The sequence below is a fragment of the Chanodichthys erythropterus genome, chromosome 17, assembly GCF_024489055.1.
Source record: "Chanodichthys erythropterus isolate Z2021 chromosome 17, ASM2448905v1, whole genome shotgun sequence".
In the NCBI taxonomy this organism is placed as follows: domain Eukaryota; kingdom Metazoa; phylum Chordata; class Actinopteri; order Cypriniformes; family Xenocyprididae; genus Chanodichthys; species Chanodichthys erythropterus.
In genome coordinates, this window is record NC_090237.1 from 4354392 (window position 1) to 4371121 (window position 16730).

The 16730-nt window shown below is 37.9% G+C and overlaps 2 protein-coding genes across 2 annotated transcripts; one reads left to right on the top strand and one right to left on the bottom strand.

Annotated features, from left to right (window-relative positions):
• Window positions 1-341: 341 nt before the first annotated feature.
• lamtor1 (late endosomal/lysosomal adaptor, MAPK and MTOR activator 1) lies at window positions 342-8518 on the top strand. Its single transcript, XM_067364643.1, has 5 exons — window positions 342-515; window positions 3143-3288; window positions 3386-3463; window positions 3906-4029; window positions 6592-8518. Exons 1-5 carry the CDS (start codon window positions 474-476, stop codon window positions 6682-6684), a joined length of 483 nt encoding a protein of 160 aa, XP_067220744.1. The 5' UTR covers window positions 342-473; the 3' UTR covers window positions 6685-8518.
• Window positions 8519-8787: 269 nt separating this feature from the next.
• Window positions 8788-16567, bottom strand: lrrc51 (leucine rich repeat containing 51). Its single transcript, XM_067364641.1, has 4 exons — window positions 16292-16567; window positions 13069-13274; window positions 12818-12966; window positions 8788-9030 (listed from the first exon to the last, which is right to left on the bottom strand). Exons 1-4 carry the CDS (start codon window positions 16341-16343, stop codon window positions 8892-8894), a joined length of 546 nt encoding a protein of 181 aa, XP_067220742.1. The 5' UTR covers window positions 16344-16567; the 3' UTR covers window positions 8788-8891.
• Between the last annotated feature and the right edge of the window lie 163 nt (window positions 16568-16730).

Genomic DNA, 16730 nt, shown 5'->3' on the forward strand with positions numbered 1-16730 from the left:
TTATAAGCCAATATGTTTATCTAATTATATGATTAATTAATTACTATATTAAATAACCAGCATTATTAATAACGTGATATTTGTTAATATTTTTGGCCAAAAAAAAAAGTGTTGTAGCCTAATTGGGTGAATATCACGCCTGAATTTAGCCAAATAGAAACAATCGCGTTGTATGACGTTTTTGTTTAATTTAGATAATAATTAAAGCGCTGAAATCGCTTACAACACCTTAATTTTATTTTTATATCAGTCGAAAACGAACATAACGGCTCGGTCACGCGACGGGCGGAATTGACGTGCTAGGGTAGTTGTGTGAAAACGGAAGTCACGTGACACTTCTGGCAGCGCTGTCATGTGATGGTCCCTGCGTTTGCAACGAAGCTCTATACAGCCAAAAGACAAGCAAAATAAAAAACAGCTCCTGAGACGAAAAACTCACACAGAAAGGAGATTGAACCTGCTGAACGCCTATCATGGGGTGCTGTTTCAGCAGCGATAGCGATCCGTCGGATCAGGTAGAGAAGATTTAATCAAAATACACATATAACAGCTATAAAATACTGCTGAATGTGGCGTTTGTATTCCTGTAACAATAACATACAACACACATTTAATGTCGGTGTGTGTTTGTAGTTCTGGATGCACGAACAAGCCAATATTGTGTGTGTTTTTCAAAACTACAACAAACTTACTTAATGCCTTATTTAATTAGTTTGTTTTTGTAAACAGAGTTATAGGCTCCACTGCTGGATCCATGATGATTAGACATAGGAAATGTCATAAATTGAGAGTATGTGCCTGTGGATCAGATGTGTTACTCAGACCCCTATAGATCTGACGTGTGGTCATGAATGAGGAAAATAAGTATTCAGGGTTCCCAATGTCATGGAAAGTGTGATATTAATATCAGTGGGTTTTCAAATCCAGGCCTGGTCATTTCTGTAATTATTGAGCAAAAGTGTGAGAGAGAGCGAGTACATTGAAAATCTGTGATTTATGATTTTGATCAGTTTAAAGGTGTAATATGTAAGATTTTTGCAGTAAAATATCAAAAAAAAACACGAGACCAGTGTTATATATTTTGTTCACTTGAGTGCTTACAATATCCAAAATGTTTCCAACTATTTGTAAATCATGAGAAAATTGGTATTTTAACCAAGGCCCCGGGACGTGTGAGGAGTCGCCTGTCAAATGCGTCATACCCGCGTTACCCTCGGTTTCCGGTTTTATTTTGTAGAAACCATGGAAACACCAAAGACGCTTTAATATTTACATGTTTTAATAGATAAGGGCTGCAACGATTAATCGCGATTAATCGTTTGCAAAATAAGTCTGTGTTTATGTAATATATATATGTGTGTGTTCTGTGTATAATAATTATGTATATATAAACACACACACATTCATGTATATATTTAAGAAAAATGTTATATTTATATATAAATATTTGTTTATATGTAATATAAAATGTATATAAATATATATATTTATAATTAGGGCTGGGCGATGTATCGAATGCTTTTGTCACGCGCATTTCTTACTGATAAGCCACGCAATATCGTGTTCAATATCGATATGTATCGCCGTCGATATTGAACGCGATACTGCGTGTCTTATCAGTGATCTACGGCTCTGTCTATTAAATGCCGCTCCATTTGAAAGCAGGTGATGGCGATTTAGCGGTAATCAGGGAACCGGCTTTACTGAAGAAATGCGCGTGACAAAAGCATTCGATACATCGCCCAGTCCTATTTATAATACATGCATATATTTCTAAACTTTATACCTGTATGTGTGTGTATTTATATATACATAATTATTATACACAGAACACACACATATATATTATGTAAACACAGACTTTTATTTTGCAAACGATTAATCGCCGAGTGAACGCTATAACTTTATAACATAATTTTCGACACTCTCAAATGTATCTAATATGACAAACAGAGCTGTGTTACCTAATAACCATTACTGGAAAAGCGGAATCGGCACCAGCGACTGTGTCATAATAAAAGTCCTGCTTCTTGTGAGGCGTGTGTTGATCAATCACTCCAGCTTCTCGTTCAGCTCCACAACACTCGCTCCTGCTCTGCTTCATACTACAGTAACGTTAATAATCACATCCATGAACATGATTTCTGCCCGAGTCCTATCTCAATTCTTTTCCACCGGCTGTCATGTCCACATGTCCCAAGATTCTGCACTCAAACTTGGCGTCATCAAGCTACGCCTTTGTTTTGAATAGGCCTCTAGCGACCTTGAGAGGACAAAAAATTTACATATTGCACCTTTTAATATAGAAAGCCAAATACAAATAAAGTTTACATTTCTAAATATTCTCATAATAATTTTCTCTAAATTCTCATATTGTTATGCTTACAATATAATTTCTAATATTATTATATCAGACATGTAAAACGTTATTTACAAAAAAATTGTACGTTTGGACCACACTGGATTTTTTTCTACTAGTTTTTTTTTATGCATAAAATATTTCATAGATTTGGCTGTATGTGTTTTTTAAGAAAAATCTCTATAAAATGGTCTTTAACAGTGGTGTAAAGTATTTGAGTAAATGTTGCTGTACTTGAGTATCTTTTTGGCTACTTCAGTAGTTTTATTGAGTATCAAAGATATCAGAAACTTTTACTCTCTACTTGACTATATTTTTGAATAAGTATATGTAAGTACATCTGTGAGTGGTTACTCGTTATATTTTGCATGGCACCTAACTTTTTCTGCAGCAGTTTATTTCTGCTATGAAGAAGTGATATCGCCATCTACAGGTCATTGAAGGTACTGTCTTTTAGGTTTTGCCCTTGAAGGCCTGGGTATACTTTATTTTTTTACACGTATGTTGGTTAATAATTACAGCGTATAGACAAATAGTTATTTATTCAGTATTTTAGGTTAGTGTTGCCTTCTTAAAGGGATAGTTCCCACAAAAATGAAAATTCTGTCATCATTTACTCACCCTCAAGTTCCAAACCTGTATTTCTTTCTTCTGTTGAACACAAAGGAAGTATTTGGAAGAATGTCAGTAACATTTTGGGAGAACAATCCCTTTAAGAATGTGTGCCGGTGGTCTTTCAAGGATCATGCTTTTGACCAGGTTCCTCTTGACTCTTTTGTGCAGAACAGTGACGAGGTGAAGCCATTGATTCCTGACCCAAACCAGGAGAGAAAACCCACCAATGGCTCGGAGCGAAACGCAGACAACCTGACGTCCAACCGCACAGATGAGCAGGCCTTGCTCACAGTCATCCTGCAGCGGACAGCCTTGTATGACACACGTGTTTCCTTTTTTTTATTTTAGCACACAGTTTTCTGCAATCAGTGCTGTTGGCAGATGAAAACATTTTCTTTTTCTCTTGGGTAGGAACATAATTGATGTGTCGGCTGTTGATTCTCAAGGCATGGAGCAGCATGAATACATGGACAGAGCCAGACAGTACAGGTGTGTTACAGTACTGAAATGCCATTGATATGTACAAGAGAATCTGTAGATCACCGCAAGACACGTTTCTCTTTCCTTAAAAGTCCTGGAATTTTATTTTACAGTATCTGTACAAACACTGGCATTAGTAGACTGCCTGCTTAATATCTGCTAACACTTTAATTTGTTGTTCCCACAACAGACATTCTGCTGACTACAAGTAACTGTAACCCTAACAGTCTACTAATACTGCAATGAGAGTTAGTTGAAATGTAGTTGCAAAGTTACTTACAGTTAATAGAAAGTCTAAAGAGGACTATAGAATTTTTTTTTACATTTAACAAGAAGGGAATTAACAAGTGATAGTACTGTAACTGATCAACATTTGTTTACATTTGCTTTGTAGTTTGTTTTAAAATGAGTGTATGTGTGTATTGAGCTGAATCATGTATTTATGTTAAAGCACCAAGCTGGAGGTGTTGAGCAGAACGCTGTCTCAGAAGAAGCCGGTTCCTCTCCCGTCATTGACCAGCCAACCTCATCAGGTGCTCGCCGCTGACCTGGTCCCCTACGCAGACGTACAGCAGGTCGGTTTCATTGCACACATGCTATTAAATGACTTTATGTTAGTCTGCTTTATGCACGGCTGCATATGAAACAAATAAATGGACACAAAAATATTGTTTTAACTAACAGTGCTTTCTTATGTGAGGGGAAAAAAAGAGTGTGAGACCCAGTCCACAATGCCACAAAGTCGGCAAAGGTCTATTGAGGAAATTATTAGTGATTGACTACCGATAGTGACAAAGACTTTAGATATACAAAGACGGCGCACTCATATTACTTAAAAGGATAGTTCACCCAAAAATGAAATCCCATGGTTTACTCACCCTCAAGCCATCCTAGGTCTTTTTTCAGACGAACACAGAGTTATATTTAAAAATATCCTTAGTCCTCCAAGCTTATAATGGGAGTGCCTGAGTTTAAAACCCAAAATAAATGCATCCTTCAATCATAAATATAATCCTTATGTCTCCAGGGGGTTAATAAGGCCTTCTGAAGTGAAGCGATGCATTTTTGAAACGAAAATATCCATATTTAAAACTTTATTAACTATAATAACTAGCTTTTGGCAGACGGCCGTACGCATCGATTTGCGGCGGAAGAGTGACCTCTGACCCGACGCATGCCGCAATGATAAACGCAGAAGCGAATTAGAAGTCTAAAATGAGAAATAAAGAGAAATGTCAGAGGATTTTGATATAAGAGAAGAGGAGCTTGAGTTTGTTGCACGATCCTATTTGTTTAAACCGCGAGAGACGTCTAAGCTTACGATACTCCTACATCATACATTACGTCACGGGTTACTTATTTGGCACAAGTCGACTTGTGCAGTATGCGTATGGTCGTCTGGCAGAAGCTAGTTATTTTTCTTCATAAAGTTTTAAATATGGATAATTATTTTTCTGACAAAAACCCATCGTTTCTCTATAGAAGATCTTTATTAACCCCCTGGAGACATATGGATTATATTTATGGTGGATGGATGCATTTATTTTGGCCCCCCATTCACTACCACTATAAAGCTTGGAGGACTAAGGATATTTTTAAATATATCTCAGATTGTGTTCGTCAGAACACCTAGGATGGCTTGAGGGTGAGTAATTTTCATTTTTGGGTGAACTTTCCCTTTAAGTTATGAAAGAAAGTGCAAAGTGCAATCTGGTAGAATAAGTCCCGCCTTCTAAATAAGAGAGCCAATCGCTGATTGATGAAGTCATTGCTTCACTGCAGCTTAGAAACACTTAGAACTGCATATGCGCATTTGTAGGACTACCCTGAAAAGTAAGCCCTTTTTAATGCTATTTGATCATTTTGCAACAACGTTTATGAGACAGATTTCATGTCCGCTTTCGTTGCTGATTTGAAATGTTAGGAGTTTTTGAGATTTTAGGATTCTCCTATTCAGTTAGATAGGACTTGGTCTTGGATGCCCGAAACGGCTGCCAGGGGCTGGTTGCACAAACATAGCCATTAAGTCAGTGTCTTAAAGGGATAGTTCACCCAAAAATGAAAATTACCCCATGATTTACTCACCCTCAAGCCATCCTAGGTGTATACGACTTTATTCTTTCAGACAAACACAATCGGAGTTATATTAAATAATGTCCTGGCTCTTCCAAGCTTTACAATGGCAGTGAATAGAGGATGAGATTTTGAAGCCCCAAAAAGTGCATTCATCCATCGTAAATATAATCCATACGGCTCCAGGATGTTAACAAAGGCCTTCTGAAGCAAAGTGATGCATTTGTGTAAGAAAAAATCAATTTTTAAAAACTAAAATAACTAGCTTCCGGTCATACGCACATCGATGAAAGGCCCTGGTATACTTGACTTTCCGCATCTGGACGCGTCTCTTGCCTTTGGCCTTGAGCGTTGTAATGCTGGACTGCTGTTTCAAGCACTCAAATCACTCGCACTTGCACTGTTGTATGTGGACTGTCTGCATGGTCTCAAAAATTGGGCTGCATGTGGACGGGATGTGTGTAATTCGTGACAGGGTTTTTTTTTTTTTTTTTGAGAAGAAAGTCATACACCTAGGATGGATTTTCATTTTTGGGTGAACTATCCCTTTAAGATGTAGTCTGACCAACTAGCAGTCTTACTTTTCTTCAGTCTTACTTACGAACAGACTTGAAGAAAAAAATTTGATGAACTTGTAAGGCTAGTCTTGGCGGTTTAAACTGGAGGCGTATGGACATATTGCACATATGCCAAGATTGTCCTTGGAAGGCACTTCAGTGTCACATGATCCTTCAGAAATCATTGTAACTTGCTGATTTGCTGCTCAAGAAACATTTCTGATTATTATCAATGCTTCCTATCTTTGTGGAAACCATGATACATTTTTTTTTATTTTTTGTCTTTGATGAATCAAAAGAACAGCGTTTATTTGAAACGGAAGTCTTTTGTAACAAACTTTACTGTCGCTTTTGATCAATGTAAAATGCATCCTTGCTGAATAAAACTCTTCCTGACCCAACAGGGTCACAGTACTGTATTTATACTCACAGTACTGTATATAAATTAAGAATTTAATAAAAATTTTTCAGTGTTTTGTTTGATTTATTGTGTTCTCTCCTCCTCAGGTCTCTAAGATCGCTGCGTACGCCTACAGCGCCATCTCACAAATCAAAGTAGATGCCAAGGAAGAGCTGGTGGTGCAGTTTGCTATACCATGATTCAAAAGATGGACCCCGTTCCCCCCACATTCTCTGTTTCTGTCTCTCTTTCTAGCCCTTTTCACTCCTCCGTTCTCCTTCCAATCTTCTTGAGATGCAGACGCCCATGTCTTTGTTCTCTGAATGTCCTGCAGATAAATATAATTCACCCCAACCAGAGCTCCTTGTGTAAATCCGTCACCCGAGACCCTTCAGGGCCGCCACAGCACAGATCCGAGAGGGTAAAACCGTCTGATCTACTGTCTTTGCTATGAAGAGTTGGATTTGATCAGTTACCGGTAGCTCTTCAGGTGCGTTCATGCATTAATCAAACCTTTTACAACTGAAAAGTACAATTCGACGGTCGTGTCAAGCTGCTACGAATGCATAATTTAGTTTTATTTGTTCTTATTGTTTCTTCTTCTGTTGGCTTTTCAGTTGGTTAGACATTGTTAAAACGAGTAGCACATCCAGACTTCACAATTATTCTTGTACTTGTACTAAATTTATTGTAGTTTTACTCAGTCTTAACACACATGTTGTGGTTCAGCATAATTCTGCATGTAATTCATTCGTTCGCCTGTAGGATTCTGGAATCACTGTGGTTTAGAGTTCATTATTTCTAATTTAAATACCATAACTGTATGCACTGTGGTTCAATATTGGGATGCAGATGAATATGGGCAACATACATAAATAATACTTCTGTCTAACTAACCAGAGAAACACACGTAATGCCACATTAACCCTTTTTTATTTAACACATTCGAAAACAGAACTGTCTTGTTTTATGTGAATGATCTGCTTGAAAGTCAATCAAATTGATTCTCAGCTGGTTTAGATCGAGCCTATCACTGTTACCTACTCAAAGTATGGGATGTCCTGCAACTTTAGACCATGTTTTTACTAATCTGCATCGTTTTCCTCTGTTTGCCATGTCATGGCGGACTGTAAATATATCAGGACAGGTGACGCGATCAATCATTTTGGTTCTTTTGCGCAGAGATTTTGAATCCTTTAAAGCGGCTCTGCTGTAACTGGAGAGAAGGGGTTTCTTTAACTGTCCTTCAGTCGTATCGGAAAAATACGAACACTGGTTATTAAACCGAGCCAGGGCAGTGTAGCCTGAATAAACATACTGTCAAATCAGAGAGTTTTGGGTGGGGCGGAGGGTTTGAATGGTTGTGGTGGGACGGTAATTTGTAAATGAAGTTTGTGTCGATGCCTTTAATGTACAAAGTGTAAAATGATTCAAGATGAATGATTAGCAGGAAGTGGAATCGGCTCTACAGCGCCCCCTGGCTGCATTATGCCTTAGTCGTAAGGCTTTGCAATCAGTAGCTTGTTTTTAGCTAAGCAAACAGGGACACTTTTACCTTGCCTGTTCCAATTTTAACATAATAAAAACAATTAAAAATATATTTTGAAATTGCTTTAACTTTTTTTTTTCCTGTTGTGCCGAAAAACGAGGAAAGCACTAGTGAATTCAAACAACTGGCATTCTTTCCTGTCAAGAGTTTGAAATGCCACACAGTATGTTTGTGTAATTATTTATTTTTGATTTTATGTATTTAGACCGTGTGGCACAGTTGGCTCTCTAGATCATCGCACGGCACATTTCTCTTTCTTTGAGGTTTTTAAAGGGATAAAATACACTGCAATACACAAGATGGTTTCTTTTTTGTTGTTTTTTTTTTTGTTGTTTTTTTTTGCAGTGTACTAATAGTGTTCAAGTTTGTTTGTTACTTAAATGTGGAATACTACCTGATTTACAGAGATAACGTTTCTTAGGCTAGTACCAAAAACTTAATCTCAATATTCTGTTAATACTGTTTTGTTGAATGAAATTATGCATTAAAGACTTTCAAAATTATAAAGAGTTGCTTTTTTACTGAATGTGCATACAATAGTGGTGAGTGGAAATTTTGTTCATCCACTGTCTTGCATGTCAACAACACTTTTGTGAAGATTCTCACTTTTCTAGAGTGCTTTAGTGGACGTTTCATCTTGCTTAAGATGTTTCACCACTTATCCATGTGGCTTCATCAACAGCTAATGAAGAAACACTCTAGTTGACTAAAGTAACTCCAGCTTTGTAACCATTTTAATGAGGTTGTGGTAAAGGCAACTTCACTGTGGTGGAATAAACTGCTGCTAATAAATGTTCAAGTTTATTAGATATAAAGACAAGCCACGTGTTACATGACAGGGTGTCGGATGAGGAATGTTCAGTCCACTTTGCTGTGACCTGTGGATTTACGTAGGTTTCTGCCCCTTTGCCAAACTGAAGTCAACTGCCGTTCCTGTTTGGTCACAGCACTGAAATCGATCATCTTCACATGAGGAAGTGTGGCGATCAAATGTGCCCTAGCAAGAGAGGAAAAGCAACTTACTGGATTAATCATACCTCTAATACAGAACATTTGTCTGTGATTCTGTACACAATTCTGAGCAATTCAACGTTTCATAACAGAGAAATTGGTAACACTTTACAAAACAAGTCTCATCTGTTAACTACCTTAAGCCGGGTGCACACTGAGATTTATAACAGTCCTTTACGATTGTTGATCCAGACTACGTTCATGATCCTCATGTCACACTTTGGGATCTCAGCTGTCATTTATGTCAGACAGTAAGACAGTCAAAATGTATTAAAGGTGCCCAAGAATGCTATTTCACAAGATGTAATATAAGTCTAAGGTGTCTCCTGAATGTGTCTGTGAAGTTTCAGCTCAAAATACCCCATAGATTTTTTTTAAATTAACCTTTTCAACTGCCTATTTTGGGGCATCATTAACTATGCACTGATTTTTTTCAGCACGGCCCCTTTAAGAGATGCGCTTCCTCTGCCACACGAGCTCTCGACTATATTACAGTGCATTTACAAAGTTCACACAGCTAATATAACCCTCAAATGGATCTTTACAAGATGTTCGTCATGCATGCTGTATGCATGCTTCGAATTATGTGAGTAAAGTATTTATTTGGATGTTTACATTTGATTCTGTATGAGTTTGAGGCTGTGCTCTGTGGCTAAAGCTAACATTACACACTGTTGGAGAGATTTATAAAGAATGAAGTTGTGTTTATGAATTATACAGACTACAAGTGTTTAAAAATGAAAATAGTGACGGCTCTTGTCTCCATGAATACAGTAAGAAACAATGGTAACTTTAACCACATTTAACATTACATTAGTAACATGCTAACGAAACATTTAGAAAGTCAATTCACAAATATCACTAAAAATATCATGATATCATGGATCATGTCAGTTATTATTGCTCCATCTGCCATTTTTCGCTATTCTTGCTTGCTTACCTTGTCTGTGCACAGATCCAGACGTTAATACTGCCTTTCCTCGTCTAATGCGTTGATCATGGGCTGGCATATATGCAAATATTGGGGTCATGCATATTAATGATCTAGACTGTTACGTAACAGTCGGTGTTATGTTGAGATCCGCATGTTTTCCGGAAGTCTTTTAAACAAATGAGATTTATATAAGAAGGAGGAAGCAATGGGGTTTGAAACTCACTGTATGTCATTTCCATGTACTGAACTCTTGTTATTCAACTATGCCAAGATAAATTCAATTTTTGATTCTAGGGCACCTTTAAAAACACACGTGTGCTTGAAAACTTGTCCAGAGTTTTACATAATCAACCCACACACGTTCAGTGACCATGAGCTGCATTACTCGCGGGACTGAAATGCTGGCTAACAAAGAAATTTCTAGCGTTAATTTTGATCACGGCTTATCTTGAAAAACAAAGACAATTTGATGTTTGTCGTAGGAGAAGTCACACTGGAGGATTGTGCGGCAAATCTTCTGACACTGCCAGAATTTCGTTTGAGGTCAAATTTGATCGCAACGGTCATTAATTGTCTGTCTGTGAACATGTAAAACTAGCGATCAAAGACTACAGATTTTTGATCCTAGGAATCTTTTAGGATTCTCAAAATTTGTCTCAGATTACCAAATCGTGGCCAAAATCGCACAGTGTGCACCAGCCTTTAGTTAAAGAGGCTACATGTTAATTTCAGAAACCCTTGTTATTAGCGACACCGGTGGCCGTTAAGTGAACTGCAGCCAGCAACAGTGACGCAAATTTCCCGGCAAAAGCGCCCCGAGTCCTTCACATAATAATCAGTCTATACAGGCTTTCATAGGGGCCATTTACACAACACCGTTTTCAATTAAAAACGGAAAACTTTTTATGCATTTTGGCCGTTCATTTACATGACAACAGCATTTTGGTGGCTTGAAAATGGTCTCCGTGTAAACAACAAAAATGCAAATATGTGAAAACGATAACGTCATGCACATGCGCATTACATGTTCAGTCTATAGTGTTTCATCGCCATCTAATGGCAGAATACAGAATTTTAGTCATTTTCACAGGTTCTTATGAATGGGGATTGTTTTGTCAATGGTGTTATCTGTACGCGGAAGACTCAAAGGAAAAACTTATCCGTTTTAAGCATATTGTTTTCATGTAAATGTATCCATAGACAGCCTGGGGAATTGGGAGAGGTCTCGTTTTTTAAAGTTTCGTTACAAGTTGTTAACACATTGGCAATAAAAAAGCGATTAATACATGAAAGTACTATATAGCACCTTTAACATGAGATAAAAATGAAAAGCATATCTTAGTTGATGTTAATTTCAACATTATAAAAATCAAAAGTTGTATCGGTTAATATTGAATGTATTTGAGCTAATATTAATTAACAGTTAACTAACATAAAAAAAAAAACAATTTGCTTACTGTTAATGCACTAACTAACATTAACTAATGAGACCTTATAATATACTTGTAATATAATTGATGTTTGAGATTTTTTTAAGATTACAGCAGTGAAAAATTATGTAAAATTTTAATGTCAACAGATCATATAAAATACAGCCACACATTATTTTGCACATTTTATTTATTGTTTTTATTAAAAACACTGAATATAGATTTGTAAATAATAATATATTGATGAACCTTGTAAAAACCTTACTGGACACATTTTACCCCAAAAGTAAGTTTCTCATTTCACTTTTTTTAAAATGTATTTTATTTATTTATTTTTTTAAAATTTAATTAATGAATTTCTGTATTATATTATAAACCTCTGTATGATGAATAAAGCCACACTCTAAACCTGTTGTTTTAAAAATGGGCAAACCCAGCGTTTGGGTTGTTTTGACCCAGTGGTTGGGTTAATGTTTGACCAACCTGCTGGGTAGTTTTATTTAACTCCGCTATTGTTTAAAAAAATAATATATGACTGGCTTAAAATGAACCCAAAATAGGCTGGAAATTAAAAATCACATAATTAAAGGCATCAATAATAATCAAAATATGAAAATGTATTAATAAGCAATTTAATAAATGTTTATTTTTGTAAGTAATATTTATTAAACTTATAAATAAATGTTCATTTATTAAACATATTAATAAATGCTAATTTTGGGCTCATTTTAAGCCAGCAATATAGTAATTTCAAAACAATAGTTGAGTTAAATAAAACTACCCAATCGCTGGGTTTGTCCATTTTTAACTCAACATTTTGTAGAGTGCATGATGTATAAATATTTAGTCTTTGCATTGCAGTAATGAGAGGGGAAAAATGTGCTTGACATTAAAACCTGCTTACAATGCAGAAACTCTTAATGGCGAAAAAAATATATATATCATCTAATTTCTTATTTCTATCAGATTTAGAGGTGAGACCAGACCTGGACATGTCTTTGACTACAGGCCACGGGCTGGGAAAGGTCTAACACATGCACATGCCGTGTCTGTATCTGGACTATATGTGATTACTGTTGCTATGCACAGGACAGCAGAGGTTTGTAACTGGATCCTAACCGCAGTTTCAGCACCTGTTGTGTCAGGAACGCGACGAGTACAGAGATCCACAGTGGAAAATCACAGAGTTCAGACACGGCGGGACAAGTTCACTGAGGCAAATTATTAACTCACCATCATTTGTGTCATGTTGCTTTCTTTCTTTGGAACTTTTGAGTTGCACAAATCAAAGTAAGTCAAACTGATTTGGAACGACTTGAGGGTGAAGAATGGTGACAGAATTAACATTTATGGAAACTCTTCTGCTCCCTGACATGTCAATCTAACTGACCTTTGACCTTCAACCATACCTGTAGTCAGGCTCGGTCACTATGGGGTTGCCGTGCAGAGTGATGGTATGGAGAGACGGCAGCACGGCAAGTTTATCCACTTCTGACAACGTACTAATATAATTTCCATGGAGATACAGCAAACGTAACTCTTTAAGTTGAGTGAGGACCTGACGGAAAGAGAGAGAGAATGACATTTCAGGTCCTCTGGTATACATACTTTGCACTTACACACAAATTGTTCTGCTAGACTCAGGTGGTAAAGTGCGTACTGGGTCGATGTGTCGAATCTCGTTGAAGGAGAGGTCGAGCCAGGCCAGACGTGTGGGCTCGGCAAACAGAGCAGAGATTGTGTCCGTCAGTCCTGAAAAGTCTGAGATGAAGTTGTTGCTGAGTCTGAGCGTCCGGCTGAGGAACTTCTGCTCCGAGTCACGCTTCAGTGGACGAGCGCCTGGATTAGGCATATCAGAAAGAATGTCTGAAGAAGAAGGGATGGAGAGAGAGAAAGAGAAATCATTTTTGTGTACACATTTTTTTTTTTAAATCTAATAAGTTATATAACAAACACACACACACACACATATATATAAAGACCTCTTTTAAAAACATTAAAAAAACCTTACCGATCCTAAACATTTGAACGGTAGTATATACTACCTTTCAAATGTTTGGGTTCGGTAAGGTTTTTTCATGTTTTTAAAAGAAGAGGCTGCATTTATTTGATCCGAAATAAAAACGGTAATATTGTGAAATATTATAATTTAAAATAACTTAAAATATAATTTATTCCTGTGATCAAAGCTGAATTTTCAGCATCATTACTCCAGTCTTCAGTGTCACATGATCCTTCAGAAATCATTCTAATATGATGATTTACTGCTTAAAAGAGTTGTGTGCAATTTATTTTTTTATTTTTTTGTCAGGATTCTTTGATGAATATATGAATAACCATTCACACCTCCAACAACCCCCCTCTCCCCCACACCTGCAATTCAGTTCAGTGAAGATGACGTGCGCCAGGTCTTCAGAAAGAACAAGAGAAGAAAGGCACCAGGCCCAGACAGCGTTTCACCAGCCTGTCTGAAAACCTGCGCTGACCAGCTGGCCCCCATCTTCACACAGATCTTCAACAGATCACTGGAGCTGTGCGAAGTCCCCTCATGCTTCAAACGCTCCACCATCATCCCTGTCCCAAAGAAACCCAAAATCACTGGACTAAATGACTACAGACCTGTGGCTCTAACGTCTGTGGCCATGAAGTCATTTGAAAGACTGGTTCTGGCTTTTCTGAAGAACATCACTGGACCCTTACTGGACCCCCTGCAGTTTGCTTACCGAGCAAACAGGTCTGTGGATGATGCAGTCAATATGGGACTGCATTATGTTCTCCAGCATCTGGACAGACCAGGGACTTATGTGAGGATCCTGTTTGTGGACTTCAGCTCTGCTTTTAACACCATTGTCCCATCACTCCTCCAGCCTAAACTAACTCAGCTCTCCGTGCCCACCTCTGTCTGTCAGTGGATCACCAGCTTCCTGACAGACAGGCAGCAGCTAGTGAGGCTAGGAAAATTCTCATCCAGCACCCTCACCATCAGCACCGGCGCCCCTCAGGGCTGTGTTCTCTCCCCACTGCTCTTCTCCCTCTACACAAACGACTGCACCTCTAAAGACCCCTCTGTCAAGCTCCTGAAGTTTGCGGATGACACCACACTGATCTGCCTCATCCAGGACGGTGACGAGTCTGCTTACAGACTGGAGGTCTTAACAACCTGGAGCTCAACACGCTCAAGACAGTGGAGATGATCGTGGACTTCAGGAGAAACCCCCCTGCTCTTTCCCCACTCACCATCATGAACAGCACTGTGGCAGCAGTGGAGTCATTCAGGTTCCTGGGCACCACCATCTCCCAGGACCTGAAGTGGGACAACCACATTGAGTCCATTGTGAAAAAGGCCCAGCAGAGGTTGTACTTCCTTCGCCAGCTGAGGAAGTTCAACCTACCACAGGAGCTGCTGAAACAGTTCTACTCTGCCATCATTGAATCCATCCTCTGCACTTCAATTACCATCTGGTTCAGCTCAGCTACCAAATCTGACCTCAGAAGACTACAGAGGGTAGTCCGGTCTGCTGAGCGAATCATTGGCACAACCCTCCCCACTCTCCAAGAACTGTACTTATCCAGAGTGAGAAAAAGGGCAAAGAAGATCACTCTGGACCCCTCACATCCAGCACACTCCCTCTTTGAACTGTTGCCATCCGGTCGACGCTACAGAGCCCTGAGCACCAGAACGACCAGACACAGGAACAGTTTCTTCCCTCAAGCAATCCATCTCATGAACACTTAACAAACACGGAACACATAACACTATTACACATTATTTACTTAAAACACTTATTTATATCTCAATTTGCACACATAATTGTACATACAATTGTCTATAATATATATTGTCTTTTGCTTTTTTTTTTGCACTTTGTCTATCTTGTAAATTTGTATATTATTATTTTATTCTTTTTATTATGTGTCTTGTCTTGTCGCTGTCACTCTGTTGCACTGTGGAGCTTCTGTCACTAAAACAAATTCCTAGTATGTGTAAACAACATACCTGGCAATAAAGCTCTTTCTGATTCTGATTCTGATTCTGAATATAAAGTTCAAAAGGAGAGGACATGTATATAAAAGTTCAAGTGGGAGTGACAAACTATTATTATGAATGCTCAAAACAATATAATGAAAAAACTATTTCAATGAGAAACAAAATAAACAGCAGAAGAAAGGGAACAGCATAAATGAATCAGTGTATCGAATCATCAGTTCGGAGCGCCAAAGTCACGTGATTTCAGCAGTTTGGCGGTTTGATCCAAATCATGATTCGACATCGACACAAAAGAATCATAACGTTCCAAAGCTTCCTTGAAGCAGTATTTTGAAATCGGCCATCACTAAATAATTCGTTATTTTGTTTTTACCAAAAATATTCTCGTCGCTTTATAATATTAATATTGAACCACTGTACTCACATGAACTGATTTAAATATGTTTTAGTACATTAATGGATCTTGAGAGAGGAAATGTCATTGCTGGCTATGGAGGCCTCACTGAGCCATCGGATTTCATCAAAAATATCTTAATTTGTGTTCTGAAGTTGAACGAAGGTCTTACGGTGTGGAACGCATGAGGGTGAGTAATAAATTACAGAATTTTCATTTTTGGATGAACTAACCCTTTAAAATGCTCAGACTGATTTTGTGAACCGGTTGAACCGATTCATTAGAAAGATTCGGCTCAAATGTTTCGACTCGCTAAAGCATCGGATACTTCTATTTAGTTTCACTCAAAAACGTGCCTCATTTAGGGAAATAAAATGCGTTTCGAATGTAATTACTGTTAGCAATTAGCAAAAATGAATTCTGACCTTAAAATAAAGGAGTGTGACGTGCTACTTCAGGTAAGCAAAACTTTCAAACACATTTATAAAAGTAGAAACACACCTGGGATTGTGTTGAGCTCCTTAAATGAAAAGTCCACTGGAGATCCAAACATGTTCCAGAAAACAAGATCAAACACTACAAACTGCAAGAATACGAACACTGATTGATCTTGAAACGAAGTTTAAGTGCATAAAGCAAAAAAATGACGGCTTTATATAGAGTGACAGTTAAAATATATGTTACACCAAACAAACGAATAATTTTCTAAATGATCATCACCATGATAATTCATAGGGTCACGCCAGCATGGGCTGACCGCAACAAAGTTACCATGGAAACAACTTGCATCGTATTGCATTCTGGGAGATGTATTTCAGACTTTTGAAAGACTTCCTGCAAGGGCGTTGCGGAAGACGTTGCGCTTTCATTGGCTACTTTAATTTGGGAAAACCAATGAGCACGAAGCTTTGCGCCATCACGTGATAACCAATCGCTGTTC

Coding starts and splice junctions, on each gene's coding strand:
- lamtor1 (XM_067364643.1), top strand. CDS start 474: ATGGGGTGCTGTTTCAGCAGCGATAGCGATCCGTCGGATCAG. Junction 516..3,142: donor ATAGCGATCCGTCGGATCAG/GTAGAGAAGATT, acceptor TCTTTTGTGCAG/AACAGTGACGAGGTGAAGCC. Junction 3,289..3,385: donor ATCCTGCAGCGGACAGCCTT/GTATGACACACG, acceptor TCTCTTGGGTAG/GAACATAATTGATGTGTCGG.
- lrrc51 (XM_067364641.1), bottom strand. CDS start 16,343: ATGTTTGGATCTCCAGTGGACTTTTCATTTAAGGAGCTCAACACAATC. Junction 13,275..16,291: donor GGAGCTCAACACAATCCCAG/GTGTGTTTCTAC, acceptor CTTCTTCTTCAG/ACATTCTTTCTGATATGCCT. Junction 9,031..12,817: donor GTGACCGAGCCTGACTACAG/GTATGGTTGAAG, acceptor CTCTCTTGCTAG/GGCACATTTGATCGCCACAC.